This window comes from Taurulus bubalis (assembly GCF_910589615.1).
Source record: "Taurulus bubalis genome assembly, chromosome: 14".
Taxonomy (NCBI): Eukaryota; Metazoa; Chordata; class Actinopteri; order Perciformes; family Cottidae; genus Taurulus; species Taurulus bubalis.
The window spans coordinates 16,240,135-16,263,922 of NC_136602.1; the positions used below are offsets into that span (position 1 = coordinate 16,240,135).

Here is a 23,788-nt window from a genome sequence, read left to right on the forward strand (position 1 = left end):
CAATGGCGGCTTTGTGTCAGAGTGAATACCTGAGTGATACTCTGGAAAGTGTGTTTGTGGATCTTTGGCTTGGTACTTATCATTAACAGACTGCTTCATTGAGTCTCTTGTTTATCTTGGGTTGGTTTGTTCAGGTATAAGCCTACATTACATTGAAACACTCACATGTATTTTTCATGCCAGAATGGTATTAAATGTTGCAATATTCATTTGTCTAACAAAGAAGCACATAAAGTGATTTATCAGTGGCAGTGAAGCACTCTGGATACCATTATATTCATTCATTCATGATTTTGAGCCTTCGCTCAGGTTTCTGCGGCATGATTTTCATGCACACTGAGCTATTCTTAGGGCCAGCGAGATGCGTAGACTCTGCCCCATTTTTTTCCTTCCAGTATCACTCCGAGGGATGATGAAGTTGCAAAGCTAGCAAAAGAGAGAGAGGTGCATTAATAACACGGGGAAACAGTTGATTATGGATGCTTTAAAAAGACAGACCCATTAGTCTGTGTGCCTGCAATGGCGCTAATCTGATTGTAAAAGCTGTTAGGCTAAAACAACATGCCCCACTGACCACCATCAGAGATATTCTTAACAGTACTGGAACATTTCCTGGTCCACATAACGTGTTGTCTACCCAGAGTGCTGATGACTGACTAGAGGAATGATACTTTTTTGTGACATGAAAGGATAACAAAAAAGTCTTTGTGAGAACTGTGTTAACTTAACAATGGGGGAGAATAATTACAGTAAACATCTCCCTTTGTACAAAAAGGATTGAGGTGAAGAATAGCAGGATCACACACTATGAGAGGAGTTCATGTAAGGCAGTAAAAGTGGTACTGATGGAAGGGATGAACAATGAGGAAGCTCGCCTGTGATGGAGAGTAGTGGCCGAGCGTGAATGAGGGTGCAGTGTGTCTTAGCAGCCAGCCTATGGTGGCACAGCGGTCAGGAGGCCTGCTGCTTTAATGGTCCATAAATCTGTGTGGACTGGCTGGTCTGATGCCGCCCCAGTGAGACCCTCTCATGCGGAAAATGAATCAGACCGTTTTTTACGAAGCGCAAGTGTGGAAGCTCTCACCCTCCCCTTACTGCCAACGAGCCGATAAGAGCTGCTGCACACGCACGGCACTCCATTTCAGCAGGTCTGGAGCTCATAAAACTCTCTATTAGTGACAACCCCTGTTCGCATGCCGCTCTTCATTCAATGTGTCCTCTTGCCTTTGTTGTTCCCTCTCCCTTTTTTTTTTTTGTCATTACAGCTCGCTTTGGTTTCTGGAGTGGGAACACAGATATTGACACTTTGGTACACAGCAAAGAGGTGAAAACTGTAAAGATAAAGCACATTCCAGAAGAAATTCTCTGTAGATTCAAAATAATCTTTTTTTGGGGTCACAGACACACGTACAGTGAATAATACATTCTGATTTGTTAGAAATGTGCCAGGTATCTCTACCTCTTTCTTTCTCCTGCTTGCGCTCGCACACACATTTAGAACAATAGATACAGTTGTGTAATGACGTGCATTCTGGGAATATGATGTTGCACAAAATATTTACAAACATGCACAATTTGCCATGCAGAGACTGTATCAAGTTTTTTCTCTCTGGTTATTTCCATCTCACGTACCTTAGACATGTGAAGACATAGAGTGTACTAAGTCGCTGGCCTGGTTTTACATGTTGGAACAATCACCTGCAGTTGTTAAGGGACTGAGACCAACAGACAACCGGCACTCTGAGCTAATTAGTTTGAACCTCCTTTGAAATGCGAAATGGAAGAGTCATCGAGAGAATTGTGACGTAGATTAAAGACCTGTAACACACATACACGCATGCTCAGATATGTACACACACACATGTGCTAAGGCTCTGTGGCATTTCATTTTCCCATATAAGTGTAGACAGTGGGGCTACTGGTTAAACAGGTAGTATTTGCATTCTCTCCAGGACGAGAAGGCAACCTCAATTGTGGGTGAAGCTGTTGTATGAGGACAAAACACAGAACAAGCACGCCAGACATCTTGTTTTTTTTAATCTATAAGTATTCATAAAGGCTGTACATTAATGTCTTTACAGTTAAAATAGCTTACATGTTACTTACACGCACCTCTAACTGTAAGCGGAGCAACCAGGCGTGGTCAACTTCTTACAAATGCAACACTTTCTTTGTTCTCCAGGTTTGTTTTCCCTGGAGGTTCTCCCAGCTTTTGCCTGCAGTTATCCTCAACTGAAGAGCGTGTTTGCCTACAGAAGCCTTTGTTTGACAATCTTTTCTGCTAACCGGGTCTCATGAATTGTGTCAGCAGTGTGCTGATTGTCTGCTATCTGCCAGCTGATAAGTGCCTTCTTTAATGCACAGGCAATAAAATACTCAACATGTAGGGCAGATGAATGATTCTTTCAACAGTCAAACAAATATCCTGTAATTCTGTATTGATTCAATATATTTGTTCAGGTTGAATTGGACATACGCTTGTATAAACAGGCCCAAGTGTCAATTTGTTCCAGCGGAGGGTTAAGCATGCCAGCATGCACCAAGGACAGTAAGTTCAATTTTACTGCATAGGGCTAAATGAAAATAGCTGTTTAATGAGACATGACTGTGTAGCTAGCTGCCTAGTAAAGATATGTTTACCCATTTTGACATGTTCATTTTTAGCAAGGACTGCTCAGTAAACAAAGAGTAGCAGTTATGTCTTTGTAATGAAGACAAGACTCCTATTCACTATGCAACACAGACATAATCAAAAGTAGTAGTTTCCCCTGAGCAAGATGTGAAACCGCCTCACCCACAAAACTCGCTTAACAGACATTTTAAATGGGCCGGGGAGGATTACCCACGATGTATAGCTGCAGTAATCTGGCATAAAAGAATGATGGTCACACGGTTTGTCTTTAAAAAGGTAAAATAAAGCCCAAAACTCCCCACATGATATGCAGAGTCATTATGAACCTATTTTTGGCCGTGACCACTTCTTTTTTTAACCTGAAGAGTTGGTTTAAAAAGAATAGTTTGTCACATTTCTCAGTAAAGTCTGAAGTTTGAATATTTCAATCTGAAATAAACAATACATTATGTTGTTTGAGTTTACATCACACTGTGGTACTGATTATAGTTTTAAGCTATTATAGTTTTGTAAAAGTAATTTTTCTGTATTTATGCAATGACAGCACTTTACAAAACTTGACTGTATCAAGTGAAGGAAGGACTTCCCTTTCAACCGTCTGTATTTACCTGACTCGTTGCCACCAAACAAAGCACTGAACTTTGGTCTTTTTTTATGTTGTTCCCTTCTGTGCTTTCCTTTCCTTATTGACCAATATCCATGCTATCTCTTTGCACTTTTAAGCACACTAAAACGGCATGACTCCCTTATAAAGGGCCTTCAAATGGCCCAGCTATACAAAACACCACATGCAGAGGAAATTGAATTAACCCATTGATCCCTGGCTGTTCTATTGCCAAGCTAAATTTTGTTATTCGACCTTAATGACTGTTCCTTGCAGGCAAATTAACACTCGTAGTCAATTAACTGTGAAGTAGGAGGAGGATACAGGAAAGACAACCCACTCCCACGTGCACCTTTAGAGTTTAAAATCAGTGACGGAGGAGTCGTGACGTCTGTAACACTCAACTGATGACTTCGTCACTGTAAACAACGACACAACACCGGAGGCTTTGTTCTTTGACACTCCCTTATATTTTCACAGCATCTGGTCCTCCCCGCATTGCCTCGGTCACAAACGCACTTTATCTTGTGGGACAATAGTGTTCTTGTGCTCAGCAGTGTTGTCTGGCACTACCAGCTCCGTGGTAGGCCATGACACGTATATGAGAGATTGCTGATGCTCTTCAAGCAGTTTGAGTAAGCGTGTGTTGTGCTTTCTACACATATATACACTCCAGTAATCAGCTGTTTTGTAATATTGTACACAGATAAACGATTACATGAACTGTTACCTGCAGTTTTCAAAGGATAATCTGGCAGTACAGCTGTGAACTTCCACGAAACCACATTTTGGTGTTGAGGCACTCAAGGTATAACTCATTCCCATCACTGGACCTCATCACTGAACGGGGGCACGTAGGAAGGAATATTTTGGATTTAGGAGCTCAACTTATTTGATTAAAAAAAAAAATCTTTCACCTATATTTATCACCTGAACAATGTTATGATAAATAGACATTTTTAGCCCAATGTAATGGATTCAATGTTTAAATGATGGATAAATAGCTAGCGAAAGGGATGCATGGCTGAAATACATAAAAGTAACAGATGAATGGTTGAAATAGTTAGCTTTAAGTAGCTTTTGCCAAATGCAAAAGTAGACACAAGCTGACTGACATTGACAGTTCAATTGTAAGAAAAACATAATGTAACATCCACCTTTATGTCCACTTTTAGGTGAGTCTGACACAAAAAAAAGGTTTGCGTATGATACCAGTGCAGACCTCCCAATGTTGCCTCTGCACTGACTGCATATAAAATGAGTGTGACCCGATGCCTGAGGGGCAGCTTATACCGGGCCTGGGTCTACGGGGAGTCTGGCTGTGAGGCTGCGAGCGGGCACACGGCTGTAGCGTGGAGAAAGTGGTGCAGTGCCTCCCTGTGCCTGGCTGAGCACTGTGTAATGAAGCGTGGCAGAGGAGAGAGGAAAGGAGTGTGTCTGCAGGGTAGGCATGGCCCTCGTGTTCCTATGCAACCAGGGCGGATGGCTAGGTGATGCAGGACCGCCTCTCTTCTGCTTACTTGTCATGCTGCTGCCACGCTTTCTTTTGCTCGTACTGGTGTGTTGTCCTTTTCTCCCCCTTCTCCCATCCCTCTTCCCTGCCAACGCATACATGTGATGCTGTCAAACAGCCTGCCCCTCTTCCCCAAGGACAAGATGCAAAATGTCCCAAACCTAATCTACCAACATTAATTATCACTGCAAATGACAAGGAATTAACCTGATTTTTGTGTGTAATCTCAAATCAAACTATGGCAAAAAAAAAAATCAATATTCAAATTTGTTTATTTACTTACATTAGACTCTCTTGTTTTCTCAATTGATTTCTCCTTCCTGTCTGAGAGACAGTTGGCTGCTCTCGCCCCTCCAACCAGAGGTCTTGTGAGAGCAGATGTGCTTTTGTTTCAGAGATGGCGTCTTGACTGATATACTTTCCTAGTGCCTCACCTCACCTACTCTCCCCTATTTCGGTGCACTTTTTACATTTTCATATTAATAGAATACATTTAACAAACATCATTAAAAGCAAAGGCAATGACTTGAATGGGGATGCTCAGATAAGCAAACATAAGAGAGATAAAAATAACAGAGGTGTGGCTGAGAAAAACCCCACTCCAGTTACGTCAGAGCCATGTTGGGATTGTGTGTGTGTGTTTGTGTGGGTGTGTGTATCATTTTAGAACTTCCTCGGCAAGGATGGAGCAAATTGTTTCCATTAATTGTTTTGCAAGTAAAAAGCAGCAGTAGAAAAGCAAGATACAACCCGTGGTTATCCTTAGTGAATGACTGTCATCTTGGGGAGAGCATTACGCTACTACAAAGACAAACTCTTGTCTACTGTGCAGCCACACATTTCCTGTGGGCAACAAGTGTGGATCTATTCTTAGCCGATGGCCTGGACTCCAGCGCTTTCTGCTCCGGCTCCTCATAGGTTGGACAGGATGAGGTGTGATGCAGTCCTGCCAGGTCCGACTGTGTCAGTGTAGCCTGTGTCCAGCTGTAGAGACGGTGGGGCCCATCGACCATCTGTCCCCAACCAGCAGATTCAAGGCTCGGTCCCCAGAGTGGGGAACGAGGGGGTGGGAGCGAGATGAGGTCGGATGGGGGAATCAGCTTTGTGTTGCCATAAAGCTGTCTTTCCTCTCTCCTAGCAACGGCCTCCTATTTCCTTGGTTTTGGGCGGCATGGTCCTGTTGGTCGGTGTGCCCCCTCACTCACTCTCTCTCTCTCTCTCTCTCTCTCTCTCTGTCCTATTTATGGTAATGAGCCATCTGCCCTCTCTGTAACAGCCGCCCGAATAGAGGAGAGGCTGGGAGGGGGGTGCCTCTGACAGACAGGAGTCTCTGAGACAAAGACGCTTGTCCTGTTGTGTCTGCCTCTGCCCCAGTGGATGCCTTCAGATGTGGAGAGAACTCAATGACGGCAAAGAACGGAGATGATCCTGAAGCGTGTTTTCATTTTCATTAGAGAGGATTATGTAAAGTGGGGATGTTATTTGAAATAAGGACTTACACATGAACTGTGTGTTTGTATGTGTGTGCATCTGATAGAGAGAGAGATAACATAACAGGAACAAAGAGGACTACCGCCTGCAGGTCAGTAGGCCTACATTAAGTGCTGGAGCACAAAGAGCATGTGTAATATCACTGCTTGGATGACCCCTCCCCAATCACAAGCAGACACACAATATTCACTCCTGAGCTGGATATTACACAACCCTACTATTATTCGGAGCTGCTACATGGATGTGCCTCTGTCACTTGGTGGGCACACCAGCCAATACAGAGCCACCCAGCATTCAATAGACCTCTGTTGCCACTGGATACTAGATTGGTTACCAAGCCAACACATGTGCCTCACTGTCATATCTCCGACAGATTAGTGTCGAAAACAACGGATATCTTGACAGTTAAGCTCCCCATGCTTCAGGTTTAGGGAAAGTCATATTTATTTCGTATAATATTCTAAGTGGACTGGTGATTAAGTAGTAAAAATAGAAGTAAAAAGACTTACCTCAATGAAGATTACATAAGACGGGGCAAAAAGATGTTCCTTCTGGCCATGGCAACATTGAGTCTAGACATTTTATCATTAGAGGACAGGCTCGTGCATTAGAAACACAGAGGCTGCCATCAACATTTAACGCTGACAAAACATGACCATTTAGAAAAAGGGATCAACTTGATTAAATATTTCATAACCACATAACTTCAGATTTAACATTTTAACACACAAGACTCAAACCAAAACAAGAACTCCTTTAGCCGGTGGCAAAACAGTAGCCAATGTTAGCGAGTGGTATTAAGGGTTTTGTTCAATTCAATGTCTGACACAAGACTCTCAGCTGACTCCTTTCATGAGGTCAATCACCATTAACCTCTTCAGGCAGACAGACGGACAAAGTCACAGTTGGGTCAATGGCCACAGCGCAACACATCACAGATGGTCCTGCTGATGGAGTTGATTGCAGGCATAAAACAAACCAGTATGACAGTAAACAGATGCATAAACACTTATTCTAAAAACTACAAATGTGTATGGGTTTTGCATCAGTTGGGAGGATGCTGCCACCTAAAGGCAGTCACGAGGTAGTTTTAGTGACTCATTTACTGTAGGAAGTTAATTAGTCGGTGGAACAGAATTCATTTAGATCAGCCAAAAATGATGCTAATTAATTTCCATGTTGTCATCACAGGCACATATCCTACAAGCAAATATTTACACAATCACAAGGTTCAGCTGTGTAAAAAGACTGAGGTTTATCAGAGGGGAGATTATTCTTCAGTGTATTTGGCATTGATACTTTCAAGTATGACAAACAACATTGTTGTCAGGGCAGCATTCTGGGGCAAGGGCTGTGGAAAGAAAGGATAGTGACTGCTCAAGATGTATGTGAAGAAAAACACATATTTTAGCATAGAAACATGAGAAAGGTGAAGCATCATTTAGACAAGAGAGACAAAAAGCTAGACCATAGTGACAATGTATCACAGGACGCTCATCTCCACACAGCATGCAGTGGATACTACAAGGTAGAGATGAAGAGACATCTAGTGGTCAACTGTGCAAGAGTATGTACATTTCATGTGAACTGAAGAGAACAAACAATAAACCCAAATGTATGATCAAAAATAGAAAGTTGACAAGAAAGTTCTTTTACATAAACATCTTATTTTCTCCCCCCCCCCCCCATACATGACATAATGATGACAAAAATGCAATACATGTTTCATATACCGTGTCTTTTCATAAACCATTTTTTTCTTTAAAAAAGTGACGCACAGAGGTCTGACAAAGCGTCAGTATGTGATAAGTTGAAATGAGAACGTGTTGGTGGGGCCCTTTCCAGTGGCCATGCTGAACAGCACCACCATCAGACAAAATACCCAATTTTAAAATTGCAATGTGTCAGGTCACCTGACATATTGTATACAAAAATGACAGCCCACCACTGGTCAGGTGCCATTTCACCTGCAGTTAAAACACGTTTGTGAATTCTTAGATTCAACATATAAGATGATTTGCTACGTAGGTTTGCCACGTGTGGCTATATTATTATTTCCATATTTACACTCTTTGCCCTCTAGCATTTGTTCTGTCAGATCAACATGTTCAATGTATGCACTTTATGATTATTTGCACCAAATCATAACATACTCTTCTTACTGTGAAGGAACTGTGGATCAATACTAAAGTGACTGAGTTTCTCATTTTGGCCAATCATTTCCACAATCTCATTTTCTGAGACACTATGCCATTTGTTAGTACGTGATTGAGAGCTTTGCTTTCTCACTAAGCCTCACTTCTTATCATGTCAAACAAAGTATGCATGAAAATAATCAAGAAGAGACACTTTATTGATCCCTGTGGAGGAATTATCTTCTTATCTGCCTCTTCTTTCAGTTCAAGGAATTTCCAGTAGCCTTATACGAGTTTCTAATGGCCAAGGAAAGCTTTCTTATCATTGAGGCACCAATCTGTTCTCACAGATCAATCTTGCATTTTATTGTCAATGTATTTGAACAGATTATGCTGAATTAATTATTAATCAAATGCTAATGTAGGTCCCAGATGGAGCCACACAAACATTGTACACACACACACACACACACACACACACACACACACACACACACACCTAACCCCCTACAAGGATTATTACCAGGATGGTTCTGCTCAAATGTGTAGGCCTAAGTGTGAAGTAGAGTTCTGCAGCGACAGACAGCTGATTCCCCCATGATGGACGCTTGAGTGGTTCAGATCCTGTTGAGCTCCAAAAGTAAACGCAATCACTTGAATAGACCGCCGTGAACGACTTGACGGCGAGAGGTCCTCCCATGTGATGTGACTGAGAGGCCTGACGGACGGTGCCTGTCTGGTATGGCTCCTCCTGCTACAGTAGAACGGGGCTAGACGTAACACCAGTGCAGAGGGACGGGAATAACACACAGCGTTACTGGGTGTTTTTCTTCCAAGGTGCCACGGCGAAAGATGGCAGATCGTGCAATGCTGAAGAAAAACACATAGATGACGCGCTCAGAGTCGCCTCTTCTGCTGTGAAGGCTTCGACGTTTCTTTAGGATTAACAACACCGCAAATGAACTCCGTCAGAGCAAGTAACGTTAGCAGAAGACCCAGGCGAGTCTCGAGGCCGCGCCCGGTACAGCCGGAGAGGAACCACCAGGAAAGAGGTAGCGTTAGCTCCGTTTAGCTGGCGTTAGCGTCACGGGACGGCTTGGCAAGCCGCTAGCTTTAGGGTGGAACTGTGTTACATGCATGAGCTGATGTATGTAACGTCATTGTGTGCGCTCGTGTGTAGTGTGTGCACCGAGACAACGCTAATTAGTGTAATAAAACACCTTGTAGCCAACGTGAACAGCCGTCTTAACGGGTCTCTTTGCAGTCAGGAAACGTCGAGGCTTTAGTGTTTGTCCCTAGCATTGAGGCCGCGCTTTGTTTTGCCCCGAGACGGCCTTTCTTTTTCTGGACAGACCTCGTGTCTTTGGTGGGTTTTGTTTTTGGCAGCTAATATTACATTGCTGGTGGAAATGACACGCGGTAGACAACGGTCAGCCCAGTTCACGGGTGTCAAACGAGAGCAAAAGTAGTTTCGCCAGTTGTCGTAGCATGCTAGCTGGAGCTAGCCTGTGCTAACATAGCTGTTATTATTAGCATGTTTAGCTAGCTGTCTGCGCTCTGGGGTGTTTCTAAAAAAGCACCAGCCTTCAATGTTGTCTTTGGCAACGTTACCATGTAAATGCGTGGATATCATGCTGGTTATTAATATAACAACGTCACTGTTACAATTCAGTCACATTATGTTTTTCCCTTCTGTACCGCTGTGTGACAGAAGACTGTGCAATGAGAGCGAATATTGACTGCAATGTTCAAAGTAAACACTCGCTCAGGATGCTCTGCAATCATAGTTGCTATCTCAATGTGGAAAGCATTAATCGGTAACATTACTGGTTTATTGCTAAATATAATTATACAATATTTGCTCGACAAGTGAAATGTTGTGATGTTGGCTCTTACAGTATTGGATGGCAAATAGCAGCAGAGGGTTAAATATTGTTGTTTCTCTCAAAAGTATAAGCAAACATAAAAAAAACACTGGTAATATTTTGATTATGTTGCCAACGCAATCTATTGGTGAATGACCTGCCATGCTCGTCTTTTTGGTGCTTCTCCTTGCCTCAATTCATTTATCAGACATGGCCTGCCATGGGACCTTCCCTTTGCCCAGATGTCCACAGTATAGCTGAGTTGTCATTTAAAGGTGACTTTACATAAATACATGATAGTGTGCTTGGTAACAGTATCTGTCTATTTATATTTGCTGAGACTTTGATATACACCTCTGATCTTACATGTGTTTGTTTTAGCAGGATAACCTATACATTATTTCAGTTTACAGCTACAGTGAAGTTGCTTTAACAGTTTTGTTACACAGACAAGTGTTTGTAATGGTTACTAGCCGTAGCCGAGGAGAGTCTTTTTTTTTGCAACCAGAGCAACAAGAAGACAGAGTTTGCATCTCCCATCTGGGGTAGCTATCAACTCAGTATACCTTGGTGAATAGCCTGATAAATAGATGTCTTCTTTAGCTCAGGATGGACCCGTACTTGTAGGATCTGTGCTATAGTTGTTCTGTTGAGTGAATCCCCTCTTGATGGGATCTGTAATCAATTTGTTGCGTACCGAGCAGGTAATGAAGGAATCTACTTTTTGTCAAATACTATTTTGGCAATTACCTTTTGGTAATGTGTTGTTAAAGTGTTTTGCTTATTACTGACGCATTCATCTTTGAACACTTTACATCTAATCAATGGTAAAGTTGATGGTTATTTTGACAATCAAAGTGCTGAAACATGCACGCAAGTAAACGTCCACTATACGTTACTGTTTTTACTGTTTATTTATATTACTTGATTTGTATTTACTATGTGCTGCTGTGATCCTGCAATTCCCCCACTGTGAGACTAATAAAGGATTATCTTATCTTAAATCAAGCTATGCTTCATGGGCTCCATGACAGTTATTATAGGACACAGGAACTGAATAAACGCTGTGTATTTAGACATGGTGCTTTCTAGTGTTAGCTCAGGAATATCCAGTTGCTGCTTCACTTTTTTTATAAGCATATTTGAACTGCTACATCATGGAGAAGTTGTTGGCAACGTGTCAAGAACATGTTTCTCTTGTATTTCCCACTGCTGACTACCGTACTATATTTTTGATTTATTGAATTAATAGGATTGGATGTAATCTTTCTTTTACCCTTTTACGCCATTTTCAGATGAGGACGTTCCTGCAGATATGGTCGCAGAAGAATCCGGTCCAGGAGCTCAGAATAGTCCCTACCAACTTAGAAGAAAGTCTCTACCCAAGAGAACAGTGTGTCCGACAAAGACTAACATGGAGGTACATATACCAGAAAGCCTTAAAAGATAGCAGTAATAGTAAAGGCCTAAAGATAATGATTTATTTTAAGGAAACACAATAGTTAATGTTTAAATGTCTCTACTGACTTTTTTTTTTAAATCTACAGGGTGCTTCCACTTCAACCACAGAAAACTTTGGACACCGACCTAAGCGCCCAAGAGTTTCAGGAAAGTGTCAAGACTTACCAGGTAATTAGGAACACTTATTTGAGAGGCGCACGGCTGTGTATCTTTTCTCAAAGGTGCATTCATTGTTATGTTTTCCACAGGATGTGAGGGGTAAGGTTAAGGATGAAATACTTTACCCTAAGTACAATGATGGTACTGTGGTGTCTCAACAAATTGCAAATCAGGGCAAAATGTTAGTTAGTATTGGGCAGTTATGCATTCTACAAAGTGTCACGTGAAGACCTGTTTTTTTGTTTACTTTTTAAAATTGTATGTTTCACTTTCCTTTTTACAATGAGATAGTTGTGTATTGCATAATTTAATATTTTATGCGATTTGTATTTACGTTCACACAGTGTTGCACACAGTTGCGTGCAGCAGTTGTCAGCAACAAGGCCCTTTTGAGTCTGTATTCACTCTTTAGTCCAGGCTTAGCTTTCTCGTTGTCAACTTCTGGGATACCTAGGAAAAGCAGATGTGTAATGGTATCAACCTCTCAAGACTTGAGATCTTCTCTTTAAAAGCCTCATTGGTAAAGTCATGAAGTAGCACCATGAGTTTAACAAAGTTGAAATTATAGTCTTATTTGTGGCGTTTGGAGTTTGCCAAAGAATCCAAAATAGTTTGTCTAGAAGGCATTTGGTTCTTGCTCTCCTCTCATCATGCATGGCTTTGTTGTGTCCAAGTAGATGGTCACATTGCCTCATGTTGTGCTCTAGGTAGTTCAATGTGAACACACATCTTTTTGTTTCATCTTATTCCCTTATTTTTAAAGTTAAATACAAACATCAACAGAAATAGCAGCTTTGTGTTTAGTTAATGTATGATAAACAAATCTGTCCACTTCATCAATATGATTGATAAGTCACCATTCAGGCAGAGCTTGCATGGAAAAGCAGTAACCAATATTTGGACTGCGATTGGATTTCAATCAGGGCCACAGCCTGCACACATTTGTGAGGAAGCAAGCAGGTTGATAGAGAAATCATAATTACATTTAATGCTTTAATTAATTATTGCTTTGTAATTGGATAGCGGTCAAATCAAAAGAACATTTGAAAGCGTAACTTATTCAAATGTTTCTCATCACAGTGTTCAGTGTTTAATAACACACCTCAAACTTTACTAGGATGCAAGACTGAAACATTGTTATTGATTCACTTTTAGGTAGCCGGGCTATTTCTGGTGGAGTAAACGTAAGAATTAAGCTGTGACAGTCAAGTGACTCAAGGGTTGACTTCTAGCTTTTACGGTCTTTGATGGTGTTCACATCAATATTGGATAAACACTGTGATTGTACTTGTAGCCTTGCTTATTATATGATAGCCTAAAAGCTTTGAACAACGTATGAGGACAAAGCTAGGGCAATTCAGATTTGTTAATGTGTATTTTTGTTTTCTTTTGTGACTTGAGGGTTAGTTTTGGTTCCTCACATGCCCTTGCTATAAATATGCTCCTATGGTTGCAGTTGTCTAACCACACCCAAAACCCTGTTCTGTCTTTGAAAATATTTTATTCTAATTCCACGGACCTCCTCCTCCCAGCAGCTCCAGCAGAGCAGTATTTGCAGGAAAAGCTTCCAGACGAGGTGGTACTAAAGATCTTCTCGTACTTGTTGGAGCAGGATTTGTGCCGTGCAGCATGTGTGTGCAAGCGCTTCAGTGAGCTGGCCAATGACCCCATCCTCTGGTGAGACTCGCTGGTGCTCGGTTTGCTTTGAACCGATGCCGTCTTTATTGATGCTGCTTTGTATGCGTTTGATAAATAGTTGAACAGCGGTTTCAAGGTTTATATTTTAAATATTATACACACACACACACATATATATATATATATATATATATATATATACATACATACATACATACATACATACATACATACATACATACATACATACATACAGTGTTGGGGTAGTTACTCAGAAATAGTTACTAGTTACTTCTGAAAATTGTAACTAGATTACTTTACTAGTTGCTGCATTTGAAAAGTAACTTCACTACTAGTTACTTTACTTTCCCTTTTTTTTAAGCAAATGTCCAAATGAACCACAAAGATACATGTACAAACATCATGGCCCTTTGATCACTTTATTTTCAATGTTCAATAAAGGGCATCTCTTAGCCTTTCCACATAGTGTATTGTAATTGTAAACATGTAAAACAAAATGGCATATAAAACTCAGCCATTAACTTGAACGAACATTAACCCTGTTCACACTGTCTGACGAAAGAAATATGCCTCACTTTAAAATCCACAAACAACAGGATACAAGAGGCTGTGTATGGTGGGGACATTCAGGTCAAACAGCATAACACATTGAAAACAGGCTTTTGGAAACATGAGACCCCACTAAACCAAATGGGGGCCGACTCCTAAGAACAAAACCAGCTTGTTATAGGAATCATTGTAGTGGTTTAAGAAAAATAGAAAAATTAATGGCACTTTTTCCCATAAAATAGAAACAGAAATGCACTTAACCCAAAAAATAGAAACTGAAAATGCAATTAAATAAACAGAAAATCCACTTCATCATTGCCTAAATAAACATAAAGTGCACTATATCCTATGAAGTTTATCATTTTTCTCTATTCTTCAAAATAGCGATTGTATCGCATGAGTAAAAGTCTCTGCAATCTTTTATCCGACAGCCTGCTCCTCCTTGGGGTCAGAACAATACTGCCCAGGCTGAAAAGCCTTTTGACAGTGTTGTAACTTGTTTTATTACATGATTTACTCTTATTGTGAAGAGCATGTAAACAGGAAGTGCTTTTACTTTGAAGGCATAAAGTACAATGATACGTGCTTGTTGACGCTAACTAATGTTGATGTTACGTGTGGAAAATATATACATGTCGGGTGCAAGAGCGCGTTCTCAATCGCTTTAACAGTTGTAATACTGCAGTTCACCAGTAGAGGGATCCCGTTCATACCAGACGTGTCTTGTCCTCATTAGAAGCTCCACGTCATAACAGACAGGTGCACTTGATGGTATTGGAGTGTTGTATTGCGTTGCAATATCCTTAATCTTAGGGAACCTGGAGAGAACCTCCCAGTTGGATCCGGGCACTCCGTCTCTGTCTCCGTCTCATCCATTCCCCGCTTCCCTCCTTCTACGCACCAGCAGCTACGTCACTCAAATCACTCAGATCGAGTTCTGTGATAGATTGTTCATGCAGGAAGTGTTGTGTGACTCGCGCGCCGCTAAAAGAGAACTTTTCGGACTGGTACAAATGTCTTGAGTAACGCAGGAACGCACGTTACTGAGGTCTAGTAAAGTAGTGTAGTTACCAATATTTTGAGTGTAATGCGTTACTTTACTTCGTTACCTATAAAAGTAATTACGTTACTGTAATTCGTTACTTTGTAACTCGTTACGCCCAACACTGTGTGTGTGTGTGTGTGTGTATATATATATATATATATATATATATATATATATATATATATATATATATATATATATATATATATATATATATATATTAAACTTAGTCCAAATGTTTTGAGGTCAGTTACAATAACAGTCTCATAGCTGCAACTCATCTTTGATTTGATAGAGCCTTAAATTTAGGTTTCACTGAGTGTACTGGACAAAAGCTTCTGTATTGTAGACTGAGGCCGAAATCAGAGGACGGTTGTGTTACTTGGTTAATGAATTAATTGTTTTTTGATATTCCATTTGCTTTTTTTGGTTGGATGTTTTGTTGTGTTCATTGCCTTTATGCCATGGACTTTTTTGCCTCCTGTTTTCTTAAATGTTTACCTGTATTGATGTTATGTATGACTACGCTTTGCTCCTCGGTAGAGCACTTTGTAAACTCTGTTTTTAATGGTGCTATATAAGTTATTATTATTAATTGTGGTTTTTCACCTTTATATTTCAGGAAGAGGCTGTACATGGAAGTGTTTGAATACACACGCCCCATGATGCACCCCGAGGCAGGGAAGTTCTACCAGATAAACCCAGAAGAGTATGAGCAGCCAAACCCGTGGAAGGAAAGTTTTCAGCAGCTGGTATGGATCCTCCTGTGGGCTTACTGATCCTCTGACAGTTTGAAGTCTTGCCTGTTGTATCTTAAACAAACACATTTTCCTCTTAACCATCTGATTTCACATTTTATTATGAAGCAGATGAGATACTGGCCGCACACTACTCTTGATGGTTGTTGTGGCCTTTGTTAGATATTTGTAGTATCGCCGACTTAACACTGGTAGATGCAAAAGCAGCCTTGAATAAAGGATTCCATGAAACCAATATCACAATTGTAATTCATTGACACTAAAAAGAGTTTAGTCAAAGTTATTTGTCAAAGTGCTTTAAAACCTAGTGATGAAATAAGTTGAGAAATGTGAGGTGGGACCATTATGCAAGAGTTGCTTCTACATACAGCAAATTTCAGAATTGGTCAACTTTTAAAAGGCGGTGTTTTGGAGACAAGATCCACTCTGCTTTCTTTTAGTCTTTACATCGATTTATTTTTTTTTGTAGCCAAAAGTTCCTCCAGTGTGACTTTAAATCCTCCCGTGTACAGAGAGCTAATGTCATGTAAAAGGGCAACACCACAGGCCATAATGATGACATTCAGTATGCAGGGGGATAGAGGAGAACTATGTTTTAAAATTGCATTCCGTTGAGATGTATTGACCTTTTTAGTATTGTTTTCTGTGGACAAAATTGTCTCAGGCGTTTTTCTAGTGATGATTTCCCCATCTTGTCCAAAATGCAATGTCAGTACAATGTATTTGTCTTGGTCTTTGTCTCTAAAATTGTTCATTATGAATGATTTGGTTAAGCATATGAATATTTTTTTTACAGTATAAAGGAGCACATGTGAAGCCGGGCTTTGCAGAACACTTCTACAGTAATCCTGCCAGATACAAAGGGAGAGACAACATGTTTGTAAGTAATCTCTTTCCAACAGTTATTTGGCCCTCTTTAATGATTCATTCATTAACCTCAGTTTTGATTTTTTTCTCCAGTACTATGACACCATTGAGGATGCTCTGGGAGGAGGTCAGGAGCCTCACTTTGATGGCTTGATATTCGTCCACTCTGGTATTTACACAGACGAATGGATCTACATCGAGTCGCCTATCACAATGATTGGAGCCGGTATGTATACATGTGTGTGTGTGTGTGTGTGTGTGTGTGTGTGTGTGTGAAGTCATGGTCACAGATTCTTTGCATTTGTTTCGTCTCTAATTAAACCGTTCTGATTATTTTGCAGCTCCTGGTAAAGTAGCAGAGAAAGTCATCATTGAGAATACCAGAGACTCTACATTTGTATTCATGGAAGGCTCAGAAGATGCTTATGTTGGATACATGACCATCAGGGTGAGAGGGCTTTTTTACTTTTTGGGTAATAAAGGCCACATTGTACAGTACCGTACAGCCATCCTTTTTTCATTCACTCAGTATGGGGGAAAGCAAGTGTCATCTTTAGTTTTATTGACGATTGTTACGGTTGTTGAGACCTGGGGTCTCATTTATAACAAAAATGGGATCTGAAAGTGATCTATAAAAACAAACTTGGCGGGAGACTGTGTGCACCTTCAAACGTTTGGGGTCAACCAGACAAATTTTCAGTTTCTTCGCAATTTCTCGCATGGAATAACCTTCATTTCTAAGAACACTTTCACATGAAAGTTCTCTTTTTCTGGCCATTTTGAGAGTATAACCGAACCCAATCATCCATTAGTCTTCTATGCAATTAGCAAACACAATGTACCATTAGAACACTGGAGTGATAGTTGCTGGAAATGGGCCTCTATACACCTATGTAGATATTTCATTAAAAAACAGATGTTTCCACCTAGAATAGTCATTTACCACATTAACAATTTATGGTGTATTTCTGATTAATTTAATGTTATCTTCATTGAAAAAAAACAGTGCTTTTCTTTGAAAAATAAGGACATTTCTAAGTGACACCAAACTTTTGAACAGTAGTGTATATGCTCTTTTTTTTTTTTTTATAAACTGCCAAACCAGCAGCAGTAAGCGCATTTCAATTATAAAACATATGAACCAACTCAAACCTCAAATAAAATTGTCCTTAATTTTTTATCAATGCTGTCTGCACCCCAGAGCGCAGAAGGGAGTCTCTCCTCTGCGCTACGAATTTGGAGCGCACATTTACCGGTTGATTTTTGGGATTCATTAAATGAAATTGCGCTCTTGCAGCGTACACAAGGTTTTATAAATCTGAATATTTTTTGCCATACGTGCAACATTTAGGGTGGCTCCTAGCCACTGTTTTCTAAATGAGTTCCCTGGTTTGTTTCTACTGCAGTTCAACCCTGATGATAAATCCGCCCAGCACCACAATGCACACCACTGCTTGGAGATTACAGTCAACTGCAGTCCCATCATCGACCACTGCATTATACGCAGCACGTGCACAGGTAAATGAGCTGCTCCTTTGTCAACCTTCAAAGGGGTCACAAGATAAATGTGAGGGGTTGTGAGATGATTAAGGTGATGGATAAGAAGAAGGAAAAAATAAAGTGTTGCTCATGCGTTTGTGCAACTCATGAAACTTGTAGCAAGGGGTTGCAAGTGGACACCTTTTTATTTTAAGGGATCACAAGACAATAAGGTTGGGAATCACTGCTCTACTTAATGTTTGTAAACTAAGAATCCACTTCTAAACACTCAATATGTTTGAGCTAACATGTTTGTACATGATAGATAAAAGTAGAACAATTAGTAATAGTGTTTATTTTAATTGTATTGTTGTACATTTGATATTGGTGCACTAATACATTTCTGTCCGGCTTCTTTCAGTGGGGTCAGCTGTCTGTGTCAGCGGCCAGGGGGCTTGTCCAACGATCAAGCACTGCAACATTAGTGACTGTGAAAATGTTGGTCTTTACATCACTGACCATGCACAGGTAATGCACACATGTCCCATTTGTTGCAAAGTGTTACACCAAGACTTGAAAGCATCCGTGTTGTTGTCCAGTAGATGATTGACCAGCAGCAGCAGAGCTCATGGTTCTTAATTCTCATACTTCTTGTTTCATGAACGGTGAATAAGTATCGTCCCAGTCTTAAGAAACTAGCCTGTTACATGAGAGATTAAAATGATAGCATGATAAAATAAAACAAATTGTTAAAAAAGAACTTTGAAGTGTAAAGTGGACATGAAAATGTTCAACGCCTTAATCAACGTTGTGTTTTGTTCAGGGAATATACGAAGACAATGAGATCTCGAACAACGCTCTGGCTGGGATCTGGGTTAAAAACCACGGCAACCCAATCATCAGACGGAATCACATCCACCATGGCCGAGACGTCGGCGTTTTTACATTCGACCACGGCATGGTAGGATACAAAATACTGGTGTTTGTGTTAAAAAAAACTGTTTGACTGTCACTGAAATGTCAGAGTTGTATGATGCTCCCTTGTGTACATATTATTTAGGTCTGATTGTACAGTGCATAGTGTAATGAAGCAGCATTGTATTATATTACTTTTACATTTTTGTATTTTACTATGTGTCTCGTTGCTGTAATCCTGCAATTTCCCCACTGCGGGACTAATAAAGTATTGTCTTATCTCTTATCTTATCTTATTGCAATTCTTGTGGCTGTGTAACAGGTTAATTTCACACGGTTCTTATTCTTTGTTTTAGTTGCTGCTAATGGAATGAAAAGTGTTTTGCTAGATACAGTAATGTTGTACTTCTCTGTCCACTTCCAGGGTTACTTTGAGAGCTGTAACATCCATAGGAACCGTATAGCCGGCTTTGAGGTGAAGGCGTACGCCAATCCAACAGTGGTTCGTTGTGAGATCCATCACGGCCAGACGGGGGGCATCTACGTGCACGAAAAGGGCCGCGGGCAGTTCATCGAAAACAAGATCTATGCAAATAACTTTGCTGGGGTGTGGATCACCTCGAACAGTGACCCCACGATAAGGTCAGTGTGGCCTGGCTGTCAAAGTTCAAATACTAAATTGAACGTGTCATTTAAAAGATATCAAATTGGGCACTGGTCCATTCACAGTTGTATAGGGTCCTAAATGAGTTGTTTTTTCCAAATACAGGGGCAATGCTATTTTTAATGGCAACCAGGGTGGCGTTTATATTTTTGGTGATGGCCGAGGCCTCATCGAAGGAAATGACATCTACGGTAACGCCCTGGCGGGAATCCAGATCAGGACGAATAGCTGCCCAATTGTCCGACACAACAAGATCCATGATGGCCAGCACGGCGGCATATATGTGGTAAATATGAACCCATGGAGTCGCAATGTTTTTTTTGGGACTGCTTTCACTTCTTTAGCTTTGTCATGCTACAATTTGGAAACACAGCAGTGATGTTGGGGTGTTTTGTGTCACACAGCACGAAAAAGGACAAGGCGTCATCGAGGAGAATGAGGTGTACAGCAACACGCTGGCAGGAGTGTGGGTCACGACAGGAAGTACGCCAGTACTGAGGAGGAACAGGATACACAGCGGGAAGCAGGTAAGATTACAGGCTAGTTAAATGATGAGAAATGAAGTGACAAACTCACCTTCATGAGGTGTATTTTTTTATTTATATGGTGCAATGTAATCACACTGACATTTGTCATACTTATGTCATATATGTGATCCTGCAATGTTCAACCAGATTACTTTTCTATAATTTTAACGAATCAGTTGGGATCTGATGCTGGTAGCTCTGTCATATTGAAACAAAATCATAAGATATTTGATACTAGGAATGAATGCTAATTCCAATTTTCACTGTTTTTTCAACAGGTCGGGGTCTACTTTTATGACAATGGCCATGGCGTGCTGGAAGACAATGATATCTACAATCACATGTACTCTGGAGTTCAAATTAGGTTTGTGGTCAAATACTCATAAGATAAATGTCCCACTAAAGTCACTACGGAATCAGTTGTCCTGGTGTTAAGTTTAGCAGTGGATCAACTGTCCCTTGTGTGCTCTTTTGTGACAGGACTGGCAGCAATCCCAAGATCAGGCGGAACAAGATCTGGGGAGGTCAGAATGGAGGCATTTTGGTTTACAACTCGGGTGAGAAGTCTTTTCTGTTTTTTTATATATACTGTTTAACTAATGTGACATCAGTTCTTCCCTGTTGCCCCAATACTGAAACATGAATGTGTGGTTTTTTTTTTCTTTAGGCTTAGGCTTCATTGAGGACAATGAGATCTTTGACAATGCGATGGCCGGAGTCTGGATCAAGACAGACAGCAACCCCACTCTACGGAGGAACAAGATCCATGACGGGCGAGACGGCGGGATTTGTATATTCAACGGAGGACGAGGTAACTCAATTCATTTTTTTAATACGAGGGGATACTGATGGGGTCTGCCATTTTTCTTTTCTTTTTTTTTACATTTAGTGTTTATCTCCTAAACGATTTGTAAGATTGGCAAGAGAGTCAGTTGATGTGTATAATCTACTTAAATTAAGCCTGGAGTTCAATAGATTTTCACAATCCTTACACACAATATTAGTTCCGCACTTTGTATCTCTAAGGCAGATGTGCGGTTACATTTTCACTTCGGGGGTTTGTGGCTCTGACAGTCTGTTTTGTCTTCAGGCTTGTTAGAGGAAAACGACATCTTCAGAAACGCCCAAGCAGGAGTCCTAATTAGCACCAACAGCCACCCCGTACTGCGGAAAAACAGGATATTTGACGGCTTCGCAGCAGGTGAGTCACACCTGCACTCAGTATGCAATCTGTCATTTAGTGAATCTTCTTAATGAGGTAGTGAGCCTCGCTAATAGGAACTATTAACTAGCTCTGTAATATGAACTGTGTTCTTTTTACTACTAGGTATTGAGATCACCAATCATGCCACAGCGACCCTAGAAGGCAATCAGATCTTCAACAATCGATTTGGCGGATTGTTTCTCGCATCTGGTGTCAATGTTACAATGAAAGGTACTCTCTCGGTCACACAGACGTCAGCACGCTTCTTCACCTTCATACAGACCAAAATGTACCAATTTCTTTCTCTGCTTCCTTTCTTCCAGATAATAAAATAATGAACAATCAGGATGCTATCGAAAAGGCTGTGAGCAGAGGTCAGTGCCTGTACAAGATTTCAAGTTACACCAGCTACCCAATGCACGATTTTTACAGGTAATTTATGTTCATACTCGCAATCAAGGTGACTCACGGACGGTCAACTGTTTGCCTGGTTTGTGATCGTTAACAAACGCAACTTGGTTTCCCCGCAGGTGTCACACCTGTAACACAACAGACCGCAACGCCATCTGTGTGAACTGCATCAAGAAGTGTCACCAAGGACACGATGTGGAGTTCATCAGACACGATAGGTCAGTCTTTTTTACCCATATTAGCAATGATGTGGTTTAGATATCGACTAAGTGACCAAAACGCTACCTGGCGTTCCATTCACACTTGCATGTGCGTCTCTTCATTAACAAGTGAAAAAAATCTTAATGGAGTTTAACTAACATGATCATTTCTCCTCTTACAGATTCTTCTGTGACTGCGGTGCGGGGACGCTATCAAATCCCTGCACATTAGCTGGAGAGCCGACCCACGACACAGACACCCTGTACGACTCGGCTCCTCCCATAGAGTCCAACACGCTGCAGCACAACTGAGCTCCAGACCCGAGCTCCTCTTGTGCTTCAAAGGACATAAGACACTTTAAAGTTGTGCGGCGGAGGAGATCCAAACTAACATACAGAGCATATTCAGTGACTTTAAAAAGAGAGAGGAAAAAAAGACTTGGACATGAATATGCTTAACGGAGACATCTATGGAAAAAAAAAAGTCTTGATTATGGATGCCTCGCTTTTTTTCTTCAATTATTTGACTTAAAACACAAAAAATATGACATCTGTGGGAGAGCAGCTGCCTCAGGGTTTGTGGGTGTCTTGGTTTGGGAAAGCAAGTGGAGCTGGTGAGAGATGGACAAAAGCTCACCTGCTTTTAGGAAGCGGAAGAACAAAATACTGCAGTCATGTACAAACCTATCATGGACAGACGCTCCGTCAGAACGGGCACAACTTTTCTCACGAGGAGGCGAAAGGCTCCAAATAACCACAATGCTTCCATCACTGGGCAACCGACGTGCTCGTATGATATGTACGGGGAAAATGACCTAGCACTTCAGCTTTTTTTTTTCTCTCTCAAGACAACTGTTGAGATTTGATTTTAATGCTTTGTGTAGTTTTGTATTTTCATGCAAAAATCTTACTGTACTTGAATGTCTTTATTTTTATTAAATGTATTTTTTATTTTTTTTTGGTTATATACCGTACCCATAGAATAGGTGTAATTATACATGTCGCAGTATCTAACTTCTTTCTGTGAAAGAGAAACAAGAGGAAAACACTAAACATTTTCTCCAGCAATGTCGACTCATTTACATTTGCAATACCGAACAATAGATGCTGATGTGTGCTTTCACCAGACTTGTATATATTTTTTTCTGTTTGGAGTAGCAACATAAGTGTTTGTTTCTGTATGGGAGGGGAACATTTTTCTGTACTTTTACATAATCTATGCATATTTTATGTTTATTCTGTTTGTATTGGCGTGTCACACACAACCTAATTTACAGGAAGAGATATGGGCCAAAATTAAGCATTTTGAGAAACAATGCAGGGGTGTGTTTAGCCAGATGACGCTCATGGTATTTTTTTAATAAGATACAGCCTTTTCTCTCCAAATAAGAAAATAAATTATAATGCATCTGTTAAACATTTGGTTGTAGCGCCTGTGGTACATTGCCTTCAGTCAAGTAGATTATAAAATCTATATACATCTAAACCTGTTTCAGAATCAATGTGGTTTTATTTTCCTCTTTAATAAAAAAGGCACAAATGCTGCTTCTTGGTCTGTTAAGATACAATTTATTTTTCAATAACACTTCAATTATACCCAAGAAACTGAGACAAGTCTTGTGAAAGCACAGCTAATTGTTTTCCCGTGTT

General features: G+C 40.6%; 1 protein-coding gene across 1 annotated transcript; it reads left to right on the top strand.

The window, feature by feature from the left end:
* Positions 1-9,269: 9,269 nt before the first annotated feature.
* fbxo11a (F-box protein 11a) lies at positions 9,270-23,682 on the top strand. Its single transcript, XM_079229744.1, has 22 exons — positions 9,270-9,427; positions 11,536-11,660; positions 11,788-11,869; positions 13,393-13,537; positions 15,736-15,865; positions 16,668-16,751; positions 16,832-16,964; positions 17,080-17,186; positions 18,145-18,256; positions 18,639-18,745; positions 19,041-19,178; positions 19,557-19,774; positions 19,902-20,082; positions 20,201-20,323; positions 20,602-20,687; positions 20,804-20,880; positions 20,991-21,134; positions 21,414-21,524; positions 21,651-21,758; positions 21,851-21,959; positions 22,058-22,156; positions 22,321-23,682. Exons 1-22 carry the CDS (start codon positions 9,334-9,336, stop codon positions 22,448-22,450), a joined length of 2,643 nt encoding a protein of 880 aa, XP_079085870.1. The 5' UTR covers positions 9,270-9,333; the 3' UTR covers positions 22,451-23,682.
* The last annotated feature ends 106 nt before the right edge of the window (positions 23,683-23,788 follow it).

What these genes read in the sequence shown, in the direction of transcription:
- fbxo11a (XM_079229744.1), top strand. Translation starts at nt 9,334, where the DNA reads ATGAACTCCGTCAGAGCAAGTAACGTTAGCAGAAGACCCAGGCGAGTC. An exon ending in AAAGTGTCAAGACTTACCAG is followed by an intron (nt 11,870 to 13,392) that starts GTAATTAGGAAC and finishes TCCTCCTCCCAG; the next exon opens with CAGCTCCAGCAGAGCAGTAT. An exon ending in GGATACACAGCGGGAAGCAG is followed by an intron (nt 20,324 to 20,601) that starts GTAAGATTACAG and finishes TTTTTTCAACAG; the next exon opens with GTCGGGGTCTACTTTTATGA.